The sequence below is a fragment of the Apodemus sylvaticus genome, chromosome 3, assembly GCF_947179515.1.
Source record: "Apodemus sylvaticus chromosome 3, mApoSyl1.1, whole genome shotgun sequence".
Taxonomy (NCBI): domain Eukaryota; kingdom Metazoa; phylum Chordata; class Mammalia; order Rodentia; family Muridae; genus Apodemus; species Apodemus sylvaticus.
In genome coordinates this window covers 154,759,965-154,774,018 of record NC_067474.1, presented here as the reverse complement: position 1 = coordinate 154,774,018, position 14,054 = coordinate 154,759,965, and the positions used below count along the sequence as shown (strand labels likewise).

Sequence of the window (14,054 nt, the reverse complement as noted above, 5' to 3'; positions counted from 1 at the left end):
TGAGACAATGCAGCAATTGGCAGGGTAAGCTGGAGTTAACCTGGGGGCCAGGGAGATGGCAAATCCTTTGGGCACAGACAGGGAGGTTGGTGGTTAGTGATGTTGGTGGGCCAGAAAGAAGGTCAGGGCTTTCGTATTCACTGCTTCATGTGAGTTCAGAAAAGGACGATTAATGGCGTAGCTTCATCTGGGGGCATAGAGCTGGCCTCTGGGCCAGGGAGCCTGGGGAATTCTACCACAGGGTCTGGGGGGAGACATGAGTCGACACATTTAACACACGTACTGTAATGCTTTGATAGTACCATAGACTGGGGGCTCAGACAAGTATTTCCATGCTTCTGGAGGCTGAGTAACCAACCTCACTGCAGGGTGCTATCTAGTGTATGCTGACATGGCCTCTCCTCTGCGCTGTCCCCTGCTCTTATTTCCTGGTTTTGGAGACAAGCTCTTACTTTGTACTCCAGATTGGCTTGGGGAACTCCTAATCCTCTTGTCTCGGCCTCTTGGGCTCTGGAATTACAAGTGTGTACCACAATGGTGTCTGCTGCTCCCCACCCCTCTCTGGGTTTTGTTTTACACACATGCACGTGCGCGCGTGCACACACACACACACACACACAATTATACACAGGATCTCACTATGCAGCCTTGGCTAGTCTGGAACTTGCTATGTAGACCAGGCTGGCCTAAGACTCAGAGAGATCTGCTTGCCTCTGCCTCCTGAGTGCCGGGGCTGAAGAGCACTGACCACCATACTTTATAAAGGCACTATCTAGTTGGACTAGGGCCCCCCCATTATGATCTGCTTTAATCTTAACTCCCTTCTTAAAGGATTCATCTCCAAATGCAGTCCTATTAGAGTTAGGCTTCGACATAAGGATTTAGTAGAGACACCAGTCAGTCCATAGCAGCGCCCAAGACCTTGGTTAAATATACCCTGCTGCTGAAGACAGGGAGCCAACCAACACGGGCTGAGGATGACAAGTTCAGTCCTGTGCTTAAGGTACTTGTGGACTCTCTTGGTGTGCTGGGTTCTAATCTCCTGTGTCCTTTAACCTCTACATTTTCACTACCGCTCTACCCAGTTTCAGGAAGTTGTTCTCTTTTTAAGTCTAAGGCAAAGCATGTGGGCCACCCCCTCCCCCAAGGGGCCTCTGACTTATTCCTCTCAGTTTGCAGTCCCCACATGTGCATTTATCAAGCACCTCTGGACAAGGGCACCAGGAAGCCATGCGGCAGGATTCCTCAAGGCAGGAACGTATCACCAGCCTAGAGTAGCTGGGAAGTCCGAGATGGGAAGGCAGAGGCCTGGCCTTGGGGGAGGCTGGTTGAAAGCAAGAAATGCACAGCCCTGCCTGAGCATCCTGAGGTGGAGCGGACAGGAATGCAGACTCGAACCTTCTTCTATTGGCTCCTCAATGGTAGGCAGGTGGGGCCCCTGAGGGGGAAGAACGTGACGCCAGGACTTCTAGGTCTATCCAAGACACCAGCTGTGGCCACAGCTCAGTCTCGGGGACTTTACCATAGGGCGGAGAACACTAGGCTTTTCTGTGTTGGGTTGTGAGGGTGAGCCTGGGGGTGGTACAGGTGGTGTGGGTTGAGACAGGCTGGCAAGGGAGGAAACCCACCAGGGTATAAGAGGGAAATGCTGTGTAAGCTGTCCTATGTCATTCCCTGCTGTTATGGACAGCATGCGCGGGTACACTCAGAGCCTTTCCTAGGTGTGCTGGCCAGTTTTGTGTGTCAACTTGACACAGGCTGGAGTTATCACAGAGAAAGGAGCTTCAGTTGGGGAAGTGCCTCCATGAGATCCAGCTGTGGGGCATTTTCTCAATTAGTGATCAAGTGGGGAGGGCCCCTTGTGAATGGTTCCACCTTTGGGCTGGTGCTCTTGAGTTCTATAAGAGAGCAGGCTGAGCAAGCCAGGGGAAGCAAGCCAGTAAGAAACATCCCTCCATGGCCTCTGCATCAGCTCCTGCTTCCCGACCTGCTTGAGTTCCAGTTCTGCTGACTTTAGTAATAAACTGCAACATGGAAGTGTAAGCTCAATAAACCCTTTCCTCCCCAATTTGCTTCTTGGTCATGATGTTTGTGCAGGAATAGAAACCCTGACTAAGACACTAGGGTTCCCCCAGGTGGCCACTGGAGGTAATGACATCGATCTCATTCCTGATCTTAAGCGTGAAGCAGCTGTCACCTCTGTCCTGCAACCCTTCAGTTCCCACTCCAATGCTCCCAGCAATGGAGCAATCACCCCAAATGCACCCACTAGTGATGCTGTAGATGGACTAATAACAGCAAAGGGAAGCCACCCTCACCCCCATGGGGCAGGGGAAGTGGAGGAGGGGTGGCCCCGGGCATGTGTGGCAGCCCCACACCAAGGGCAGTGGGTTTGGAAGTGATGCCTTCTATCTTGCCCAGACCCAAGGTTACTCCAGCCCACTGCTTTTAGGGACCTTTTTCAGATTCCCAGAAGATAAAGACTTAATGGTGACCTGGTCTTATCTGCATTGTCTTCTCTCTCTCTCTCTCTCTGATTTATTATATGTAATTACACTGCAGCTGTCTTCAGACACCAAAAGAGGGAGTCAGATCTTCTTACAGATGGTCATGAGCCACCATGTGGTTGCTGGGATTTGAACCCGGGACCTTCGGAAGAGTAGTCAGTGCTCTTACCTGCTGAGCCATCTCTCCAGCCCATTTTCCTTTCCTTCTGGTAACTTACACTGAAACGAGGTAAGCCGCCCTGGCTGGGGAGCAATGCTGGGTGTGCACATGGCCACGCCATGCACACATCAGGACACATCCTCCACTGCTCCCGTGCATCTTCCTGGTCCTACAGGGCAGAAAACAACTGCACCACAGCTGGTAAGACCTGCACTCAGGGTAAAGTGGCAAACGGGAAATGGTACCTAAACGCTATTTGCTGTGTCCTGGCCCCTGCTCAGATCAGTCACGTGCAGAGGCTGTCCTGGCCCTCTGTACACCTCTCCTCACTTCCCTTGGGTCTCCACCTCAGAGTGAGACAGAGAATCTGCAGCATGTCCTTCAGGCATGCTGGGGACAGGGACAGCGTTCCCACTCAGTGAACCCCCTTCCCAGCCACCCCCTCCTTCCCACTGCCTGACATCCCAGGGAAGCCCCCCTTTCTTTCCCGTACTAATAAAACAGTTAAGACAGTTCAGTCTGTTGTTTTATTTGTTAAACTGCTAAAAAGTCATTGGGGAAAACATTAACAAAAATGAAATTGACAGATTTAAATATCCATGGAATCCATTTTCATTCCTACACCGTGATGTGCCGAAAATGACTGTTGGGGCGAGCCGCCTGGCACCCCTGAGTTGTATGGGAAACATCACTCACAGCACCAGCTTTGTCAGGACACGGTGGGCGAGCCCTGGTTGGTAGGAGGGGCAGAGGGAGCAGAGTGAAGCCAGAGGTTCGCTTTCATTCCCAAGGATGGGGGCGGTGAGAGGCCACCTGCAGGTGACAGAGCTTCCTTACTGCAGTCCCCAGGCCAGGCTTCCCTACCCTGGACTTCTTTGCCGTGCTGGTGAGACCACAGAGAATGCAAATAGAGCACTTCACAATGCCAGAGTCACCATGAGGACACAGACAAACTGACAGACTGAAGGGGAAGGGAAGAAGCAAGGCAGAGGAACTTATAAAGACAAAGTGAAGGGAGGACCCCGTCCCACTGCCATGGCCTCCGTCTGTCCAAGCTGAGCCTCCTGCAGTCCTGCCTTCTCTCTCTTTAGTCAGGGGAGCTCCACGACCGACTGTTCCTCCACAGTTCATGGCGTCAGTTCTTGCCAGAGCTCACACATTAAAGTCAGAAGGTTGGGAGAGCAAGGCCAGCGTTAGCGTTACCTTCAACAGAACTCAAGTTTGTTTCTATACCTTATTGGTGCTCCCAAACTATGGGGAAAGGTGGGGTTGTAGAGCCCTCATCCCAAGTAAGGAAGAAAGGCAGAAACAGCAGTGGAAACAGATGCTCTCTGCTGCACGCTATGGGGCATGCACGACCAGCAAGCTCTGTGCAGGAGCAGAGCAGCGCCCAGAACTCTCACACGAGGCCAACCAAATGACTTAAGTTAATATGACCGAGGGCTCTCAAAGGCACACTTGCAGGAATGGAAAGGGTTAAAGCTTCAAGTAGAAACAAGATGTATTTTAAATACTTAAATACTGATAAATATTTTCTTTAGGTGCTCCTGAGGGTTCAAACAAAATATTTTGTCTCATGTCTCTTGGTGAATTTTAAGACAAAATTGGTATCGTGTCAAAAAAGGGGTTGTGGTTAAATCTGTGCTGGCGGTGCTGTGTGGCCGCTGAGCTCCGCGGAGGACACCCACAGACTCATGAGGCTGAGGAGACCACTGCAGAGTCACTTCCCATGGCAACATCTACAACGCTTGCTCGCTCGGGGACAGCCAAGTCCTGCATGGCCAGGTGCAGGCAAGGCTCACTGTTTTCTCTGGAGGGACTGCAGACGCCTACCTGGCCCTCAGCTGTGCGGAGAGCCCCGGGACCCCAGAGTGCAGAGGAACCCATAGCTTGCTAAGGGGTTAATATTTCCATTGCCTGCCTACTTGGGAAAAGTCGACAACCCAACAGATGACAGCCAGCTTAGGAAGGCCACAGGGAAGAGAAAGACTACGAAGTAGAGATTCTGAACTTTCAGGAGTCTGAATGCTTGAGGTTTACCGTAGAAACCAAGTCCAGAGGCACCGTGCACACGCAAATGCCACAGAGAGGGCTCAGCAGTGCTAGGCTGCTTATCTGCTGGCCTCACCTCAAGTCTAGGCCCCACAGGATCAGTCTCACTCGGCCAAAGGACTGGCAGCAGCAACAGAGCAGGGAGCTGGAGTGGCGGGGCACACAGGAAGTATGCACGGGGTGGGGGTCCCAGAGCACATACACCTCCTCTAGTGCTGGCCTGTCCCCAGGTCTCAAAGCAGGAGGTGTCCCTGCCAAGATCACCAGAGCAAAGCTAACGGCTAGAAGACTGCGTATGAAGCAGGAGACACACTTGTTGGATAGGTAGGGCTGGTCAGGGACCACAGCAAGCTACAGCAGCCTTGGGCCTGCCTGGGAGATGCTGACGGGGAAGGTAGAGTGCCCTGGAAACACGCTGTTGATGTTGTTGTTGTTGTGTTGTTTCAATTTCAGTTTTAAAGGCAAAATAAAAATCCTTTACCCACCGATGAGAAACCACCAAAACATAGTTGCATGGTCATTTGAAATAATCTTATTTTGATTTCTCCTATCTCTAGGCTGTGGCTTAGAGACCAGCAATTTATAGCTTTCTCTATGGACAAAACCAACAAACCAACAAACAAACCACTCTCCTGGTTGGCTGTACTGATGTCTAGGAGACAGCGTGAGAGCACACACCGAGGCTCTGTTTGGGGACAGAAGAACAAGACACCAGGAAGGAGGGAGAAAGGATAGAGCTGCCCCAGATCAGTGTGTGTCTCTAACGTCAAGGACATGATAGTCACACCAGTCACTTGTCACAGCACAGCACAGAGGGTTGAGTCACAGGCAACAGGAAGAGGCGGAGGCAGGAGGATCTCTGCGAGGTACATAGTGAGATACTGCCTTAGAAAAAAATAAAAGGTGTCTTTTGATGCTTTACCGATTTATTTTAAAATGATACTGGCATCTTAATTTTACTTTGTTTTGTTGAGACAGTGTCTCAGTATATAATCCAGGCTAACCCCAAACTGGGAGCCATCCTGCCCCTGCCCTGAGTGCTAGGGTCACGGGTGTATACCAGCACACTGCGGCAGGTCCTGACTGGCCATGAGGACCCCAGGAAGGCTCCAAATGTCCGAAATTCTGTAGACACTGGAGCTTTGTCAGAGAGGAAGAAGGGAGAAAGTTCTGGTGCTTTAAACAAATGAACTAAATAGAACAAAAGGTAGACTAAAACATCCCAAACCAAGCCACCGAAGGACAGGGAGCAGGCCTCCGAGGACCCAGCTCTAAAAGGAAAACAAGTATGTTTTTTGGCAACTTGCAACCAAACACGATTGTCAGAAAATCCCCTAATCAGACATTGAATGTTTGCTAAGACATGTAGGGAGAACCCAAAAAGACCAACACACAGGAAGGAGGGAGATGGGCGGACAGATGGCGGCTCTAGCAACATTGTCTCAGCATGACTCCAGCACGTGGGAAGCAGGGTTTCTTCTTGGGTGACTTCTCTGGATCACAGAGGGCAGCAGGGACCAGGCACAGGGGGCTTCATCATGGGTCTTCCGTGGTTTGACAGGAGGCTGGGAAGAGCTATCTTCTGTGACTCTGAGCCTACAGCACAGCATCTGAAGCCTCTTCCTTAGTGTCCCGTCTAGGCCATCATTTCTGACTCTGAGAAGGCCACAGAAAGATCACAGGGGCTTTTCAGCTTCCTGTGGGAAGTTACTGCTGTCTGTCCCCTTACTTTTGGGTCTAGTTATCAGCAGAGGAGAAAAGGCCAGCACAGCCTCCACTAAGACCACAACAGCTGATCTGAACCGGGACGAAGATCTCGCCTTTATTGTAAACAGTTGGCTATATAATATATCTGTATATATATAATCTTTTCCTTAGTGGGGATTTAATCCCAGCCTGGAGCAAGTTAGGCATGGAATTGGAGTTTTGGTGTGTGGGAGTCATGTTGTTTTCCCCAGTCTCAGTCCAAATGTTTGCACACTGGAAAGTTCCACATTAAAAGACACAGAAAGGGAAGGGTATTGAACACATTATCTCTTCGCTCGCACAAAGTACAAGGCGTTTGTTTTTGGATAGTACTTCACATTCTGCTTCTTGTCCATGAGGCCTCCGAATATGATGAGCTCTCCCCGGCCCTGCACCACCGTGTGCAGGCTGGTCTCGGGAGGCCCAACCACAGAACTGCTAGTGAAGACCTTCCACTTGACGCGGCCCTTCTCCTTGGTGTCTTTGATGTCCAGCACATACATCTGCATGGGTTTGCAGTTCATGCTCTGGTACAAGGGTTTGCCAACATTCAGGGACTGTGGAGGGTGGTGGCCCAGGCGTCGAGCAATGGGGGGTAAGGAATGACCATCTCCTTGGGCTGGCCCTGGGCGGGGGATGGGCACTGTCTCTCCACTGCTCAGACTCTGACTCCCAGGGGAGCTTGGAGAAGACCCAAGAGGAGGACTTAGCGCTGCCGAGGCTGAGGGGCCTTTGGATGACATCGCTTTGATGGCTTCCAAACTCCGACGCAGGGCACCGGGAGACACGGCCCCTGCAAGGGCACTGGCCACATGCGGGGGTGTGTGAACACCATTGGTCTGTTCTGAAGGGTGTCTCACACTCCCCGCAACTGTCCTGTTGTCTGTGCTGTCCACATGACTGCTGTTGGCAGCAGACTTGAGGTCCCAATTCAGATCAATGGAACTTAACCTCAGGTCCTTCTGATCTGGTAAAGACCCTCGTCGGGGAGCTAGAGAAAGCCCTACTTTTAGGTCGTACCCGTCAGAGGCAGACGGAGTGCTTGGAGACACCACCTGTACAGGGCTGTCTAAGGAAGCCCCAACAGCTGCTGTCCCTGGAGACAAATTTCCGCCGTTGAGGACGGGAGAGCCGTCTCCTCTGGCTGGGGAGAGGCTCCCTTCCCGGGAACCTGAGGGAGTCTGCCTCTGAGCCCTGGGCCTCAGTGTTCCCCAGCGGCCATTCACACAAGGAGCTTCGTCCATACTCCTCACTGGGGACTGGGAGCGGTACTCTCGGGTCTCGGGAACCAGGGCTGGAGGAGTGGCACTGATAGGTGACGGGCGAGAGTTCAGACTGGGGCTGAGGGGCGCTCTCCCACTCGGAGCCTGGCTGAAGACCACCACACACTGCCCCACCTGGAAGAGAAAGACTGTGTTCACAGCCCCGGCCTTAGTTCTGATCAGACTTCCTAACGTAGCCACTGGAAACGCGCAGGCGTTTTGTAGGCCTGATTCATGGAGATGAAAGTAATGGTTGTGTCAGCTAGGAAGGCAGACAGGTTATCAGTTATAGCTGTGGAATAGGGAAATCTGTTTGAGACCCTGGGAACAGTCTGTAGACAAATGGATCCTTAAAGCTAGAAATAAAACAATGTGCACCCATGTCCTCCTACCAAGCAGCTTGTGGACATGGGAAATACTAAAAGAACATGTGACACTGAACTGTGTTCTCCTTCTGTAAAAATTTCTCTAGAAGTTTAACAACAGAATTCAGGTTTCTAGCTTAGGGCACTTCCTGCTGGCTGCCCCTCCCCACTTACCCGGCAGGCTGGGTGACACCACAGTTCTGGGGCACCGTGGTCTTCGTTTTCCACCTTGAGTGGCTGCCAGGCCCAGGGACCTGGGTGCATGTGCAGCAGCCAGGCATCCTTGAACAGCTGTAAGAGAAAGTCCAAGAACAGAACCCAGGGTTGGCACATGCTCCAGCATACACACAACCGCTGTCTCTCGCTTACAACTGCTTTACACCTATCCACCCACCCACCCACCCTTCTATCTATCTACTCACCCACCACCCTCCTACCCACACACCCACCCATCTACCATCCTACCCATCCACCCTCCCATCCACCCAATCCACCCAAACCATCCGTCCGTCCGTCCGTCCGTCCATCCATCCATCCATCCATCCATCCATCTACAGTGGGACAGAACTACTGTCTTAAGGCTGTGGTGCCTAGTGTAAAGTGTGCGTACGGGCTTGGCAGGGTGGACATCCTAACCCTCAGGTATTCATCCAGCTATGACTCCTGCCTTCATTCATTCACACATGGCCACTGACTGTCCTGACCCACGTACCAACTGCAACTGCTCTGTGTGTGTGTGTGTAGGAGAGAGATAATAGAGATATTAACTTTCTCAGCCAGCACTCTTAAGTAAATCCCATATGGATTTCAGTCATCTACTCTTTTACATCCACTGCCCCCATCCCCACACAAATCATATTGGAAAACCTTATATGTTAAAGAGGAAATAGGAATAGAAACTGAGAAATGAATATTTAAGAAACCAATGTTTCTATTTAAAGTACCTCTCAACCCCTTCCCCCTAAAAAAGAATGGAGAACAAGGCAGAGACTATAAAAGCTGTCTACTCTCGTTACGTGAGCCACAAAAGGGCTCCTCGTGTCAGCGAGCAAGGGACTAAGCACCCTCCCCCCAGCGCTCAGCTGCTAGGCCAGCGCTCGCAGTACTCACAGCATTGGGGCCGCCACACCCGCCGAGGATCAGGATAGTTGCCTCGTCTATCACAATCTGGGGAGACAAAGAAATCTAAAATAAATCTACAAAGACACAGGACCCGACTCCCCGTGCTTCCATGACGCACACAGACATCATGCCCAGCTCCCAAGTGAGTAAGCACCCCACTGCCCCCTCCACTCCCAAGTGAGTAAGCACCCCACTGCCCCTCCACCCCACCCAGGTATTTCTATCCCTCTGAGCTGATGACCCTCGAACAGACACCTTCTTACTTGAAAAAAATATCAATGCAAGAGTGCAGAACTCTCTTAATAAAACCCCTAGAGGCCACTATAGGTAATACAGCACACTAGAAACAGAATCTCTCTCTCTCTCTCTCTCTCTCTCTCTCTCTCTCTCTCTCTCTCTCTCTCTCTCTCTCTCTCTCTCTCTCTCTCTCGCACGCAGCCAGAAATTCTCTTTGGCTCACTGCACAGGGACCTCACCTCACGCCCATAAAGATACTACAGTGCTTGCTCAATAGTTAAACTCTTTAGCACCTGAGACTGGCCACCTCGTGGGTGAGGACTGGGGCCAGAGATGTTCGGCTTGGACCACGCCCACTGCTCCAGGTCAAGGACCCAGACTTCATTGCTCCTGTGAGATAAGAACACAGTCAGAAGGAAGGTGTGTGCTCCTCCAGGGAGCACGGTTGTGGTGCACAGCATTTTCATACACGCAGCCTGTGTGGGCTGAAGGAGGCTTCCCAGATGGTCTCCTCAGAGTCCAGGGGCTTCGGAAGGAAAATGCCACAGCGGAACCCTACATTGCAGCCTAACAAACGTTATTTTCTCTCCCTTTTGTGTCCTCTCCTATGACACAGAAACACTACTGTTCTACAGAACTGACAGAAAGCAGGCATGGTAGCACATACTTTTGATCCCAGTACTCAGAGGCAGAGGCAGAAGCAGAAGGATCTCTGAGTTCAGTTCTAGGACAGTCAAGGCTATACAGAGAAACCCGGTCTCTGAAAAACCAAACCAAACCAAAAGGAAAAAAACAAAAAGAAAACCAAAAATACGCCCCCCCCCCCAAAATAAACCAGAGGGTGGGGGAGAGAGCACTGGATCGAGCGTTTCTATGACAAAGGCCTCTCAGTGCAGTTGGCACTGAACCTGTCCCGGGTCCTCCAACCTTCTAGTTCTCTGTGGCCACAGGCGGCAGTGAGGGGAGCGTGCAGCCACACTCTGGACCCGAAGAAAGAGGTCAGCAGTGGCAGTAGGAGGCGGCTGCTGGTCAAGTGATCACCTTCCCAAACCAAAAACCACAAGAAAGAGAAAAAAATGGTTCTGAAGGCATCCATCTCAGTGTGGGAATTAAAGGCTCAGTGAAGAGGAGGCGAAAAAGTACTTCACAGTGGCAGATAAGCTGCAGTTTTATCAGGAATCAACTGCTAAATTCAACTCTCCAGGAGGTAGCAGTGATGGGCGGGGTGGCATACACCTTTTCTCTCAGGCAGAGGCAGGAGAATTGAAGTGAATTTGTCACTAGCCTGGTCTACATAAATTCCAGGCTAGTCAGAGAGACCCTGTGTCAAAACACCAACTCTGCCTGCAAGGAAAGGGGCAGGGACCTTGTCATAGCAGTCCCTCAGCTTTATCCCAGCACTCATGAGGCCAAGGGCTACCTGAACTCAAGGCCAGGCAGAGGTAGAGGAGGGGAAGGGAGGGGAGAGGAGAGGAGGGGAGGGGAAAAGGAGGGGAGGGGAGGGGAGGGGAGGGGGAGGGGAGGGGAGAGGAAGAAGAGGAAGAAGGAGAGGAGAAAAGCCTGCAGTCTGTATCTGATTGGCCCTTTAAGGTCTTCTATTTACACACAATGATATAAAGTATTCCCAGAGTTAGACCCTAAGCCCTCTCATCTACAGGGCAGTTCTTTCTGTTTTTCTCCACAAATATTTTATATTTAATTTACATTTTTATTTTTGTATTGTTTTGCTTTTTTAAAAAACAGATTCACATATACCACAGGTTGGCCTCAAACTTGCTACATAGCTGAGTATGACCCTGAACTCCTCAATAACTATTTTAAAACTCGGAAGTTGGTGGGTCCCATTATAGGGCAAGCTTGGGTCTGCAATGACTTAATCACTTTCTTCCTTTCTTTCTTTTCTTTCTCTTTTTTTCCTTTGAGACAGGGTTTCTTTATGCAGCCCTGGCTGTCCTGCAACTCTTAAAATCCGCCTGCCTCTGCCTCCTGGGTGCTGGGATTAAAGGGACGTGCCACCGTGACCATCTGCAGTGACTTTTTTGACAGCTCATCAACCCCCCATTTTATTCAAGACATACAGAAAACTACTGTGGCACGTACCCATGCCAGTGACACAGGTGGACTTGCTGTCCTGACTCGAACACAGGACGGGCAGTGGCACAGAAGGCAGGGGCGGGGACTCAGCCTCCCTGATAGCGTCCCCTTTCTAATTCATTTTCCCAGTCTCCTATCCCATTTGGAGAGTCCACAATTTCTACCCATCCTGTGAATATACCTTCCCCTTCTCCTGAGGGGTCTGAGTTGGGCAATAAACCATCCTGCTTCTTGAAAGATGGCCTTCTATAGGCACAGAACAAGAAGGAGCCTTCACAAGAACTTGATCCCATTGTATTAAACAGAAAGAAATTCTTGGGGCTGGAGAGATGGTTTAGCAGTTAAGAGCACTGACTGCTCTTCCAGAGGTCCTGAGTTCAAATCCCAGCAACCACATGGTGGCTCACAACCATCTGCAAGGGGATCTGACGCCCTCTGCCGGCCTGCAGATGTATATGCAGCAAAGAACTCATATATTAAATAAATAAAAATTTAAAAAGAGAGAAAGCAAATATTTCAGCCCAATGATCTGGGATGGAGGGAGCCAAGAACTAAATGCTGGGGTGAAGTAGGGCCTGGGCTCAGGAGAGCTCTGCTCAGAAACATGGCGCCCTCCTTACGAACAAGAGCGTCTACCTTCTGGGTAGCACGAAGCAAGCTGGAAGTACTTACATCTGCCGAGATCCCAAGGAGCCACCGAAGACAATCATCTTATCCCCTATCACACAGGAGGAATGGCCAGCCATGGGCGGGGGGCCGTGTGTGGTGACGATGCAGTTCCACCTGAGGGAGAGCAGGGGAAGGAAGCAGAAGTCACACCCACTGGCTCCATCCTCCGAGTGTAAGGCACAAAGGAGGGGTGGCCCTCTGAGAACCACAGCCTGCCACCTTTCTCGCTGGCATGGTGGGACAAGAATGGGGGGCAGAGCACTGGCATTCACAGCTTTCCCATGAGCTTCCTTCAAGTTACATCCATGCTAAGATCTCAATGTGGCTGCCAATAGCCAAGGAAGTGAAGACCACCACAGGACAAGACTGGGCTTCATGGCTCCCTCAGCCTTGTGTGCTGAGGAAGTTCTACCTGGGATTTTATCTGATCGATGGTTACTGTCATTACGACAGGCATGTCTAGGGCTGGAGAGATGGCTCAGCAGTCAACAACACTGGCTGCTCTTCCGGGGAAGACCTGGGTTCATTTCCCAGCACCCACATGCTGACTCACAACTGTCTGTAACTACAGTTCCAGGGGACTTGATACCCTCACACAGACACATGCAGGCAAAACACCAATGCAAACCAAAACACACTCAAGAGGCAGACGAAAGAGGATTTCTGTGAATCTGAGGGCAGCTTGGTCTGCATAGTGAGTTCAAGGACAGTCAAGGAAATGGAGAGACCCTCTCTCAAAAATCTAAACCAAAACAAACAAACAGAAAAAACAGATGTGTCTGAGAAACAGCCTGAAAATGTGAGACACAGGTTCCTTGTGTACACAGTGCTCCTCGAGCTGAAGGCTCCCTCTCCAACTGCAAGAGAACCAGAGCTCTTTTTCTCCTGGAAGGTAAAGGTCCTTACTGTCTGTCCTAAGGGCACGCTGCAGAACACCTCAATTGATAACCAAGTCTCGCTGTGCTCCCTCAGCCTGGAAAATACTCTCCAAGGGATTCAGTTGTTTTGTTAAAATTTTTTTCAAGATTGCTAGTAATTTTTAAAAATATTTATTTTTATATTTATGTATGTCTATGTGAGTTTATGCTGTAAGATATATATACATCTATACACACACTCTCATATATATATATATATATATATATATATATATGAGAGAGAGAGACAGAGAGAGAGAGAGACATTGAGAGAGGGAGAGAGAGAGAGGTTGTTGGATCCTTTGGGTACTGGGAAGCTCTGGTCCTCTCCAAGACCAGGAAGCAGTCTTAACCACAGAACTACCTCTCCAGCCCCTCTGAGAGGTCCTTGACACACAGAAATAAAGAATCCACTGATTTAAAGTCCATTTTTGGGAAAGTAAGATAGCTTGGGCTAAGGCACTTGCCACTGAGCCTGACAAAGCGAACTTGATCTCTAGGATCCTCATGGCTAGAGGAAAGAGACGGCTTCTGACATGCTCTGCCCTCCTCACACCAGGGGCAAAAGCCCACACCCAAAATAGCCAAAACATAACACAATGAAACCCATTTCCTACAGATACAGACTGGGTTCTCTTTGGGGCTTACCAGTTTTTAGATGGTGAGTACGTGTGAATTTCATCAAAGAATCTCTCTGGCTGGTGTAAGGGATAGGGACTTGGCCTTGTCCAGCCACCAAATAGCACTAGCAAGTCCTTGTACACGACCAGAGTGGCCCCAGCTTTGGGGGAAGGATAGGACCCTAGGAAAAGGCAACGGCATCACGATTAGGATTTGGGAGCATACTCACAGATCACCTTTCCTTGGGAGGGCAAGAAGGGAGGCGACGTCTGTCACACAGCAGAAGGGTGGGGAGCTGGGTT

General features: G+C 50.5%; 1 protein-coding gene across 1 annotated transcript in view; it reads right to left on the bottom strand.

The window, feature by feature from the left end:
* Nucleotides 1–3,180: 3,180 nt before the first annotated feature.
* The window catches only part of Fbxo42 (F-box protein 42), a 61,069-nt gene continuing 50,195 nt past the window's right edge, over nt 3,181–14,054 (bottom strand). The window contains exons 5-10 of the mRNA XM_052177935.1: nt 13,780–13,933; nt 12,218–12,328; nt 9,745–9,841; nt 9,203–9,259; nt 8,267–8,383; nt 3,181–7,862 (exon numbers count right to left, since the gene is read on the bottom strand). Of these exons, the coding sequence (XP_052033895.1) occupies nt 6,750–7,862; nt 8,267–8,383; nt 9,203–9,259; nt 9,745–9,841; nt 12,218–12,328; nt 13,780–13,933 (1,649 nt within the window). The 3' untranslated portion in view covers nt 3,181–6,749. The remainder of the gene's footprint in view (nt 7,863–8,266; nt 8,384–9,202; nt 9,260–9,744; nt 9,842–12,217; nt 12,329–13,779; nt 13,934–14,054) is intronic.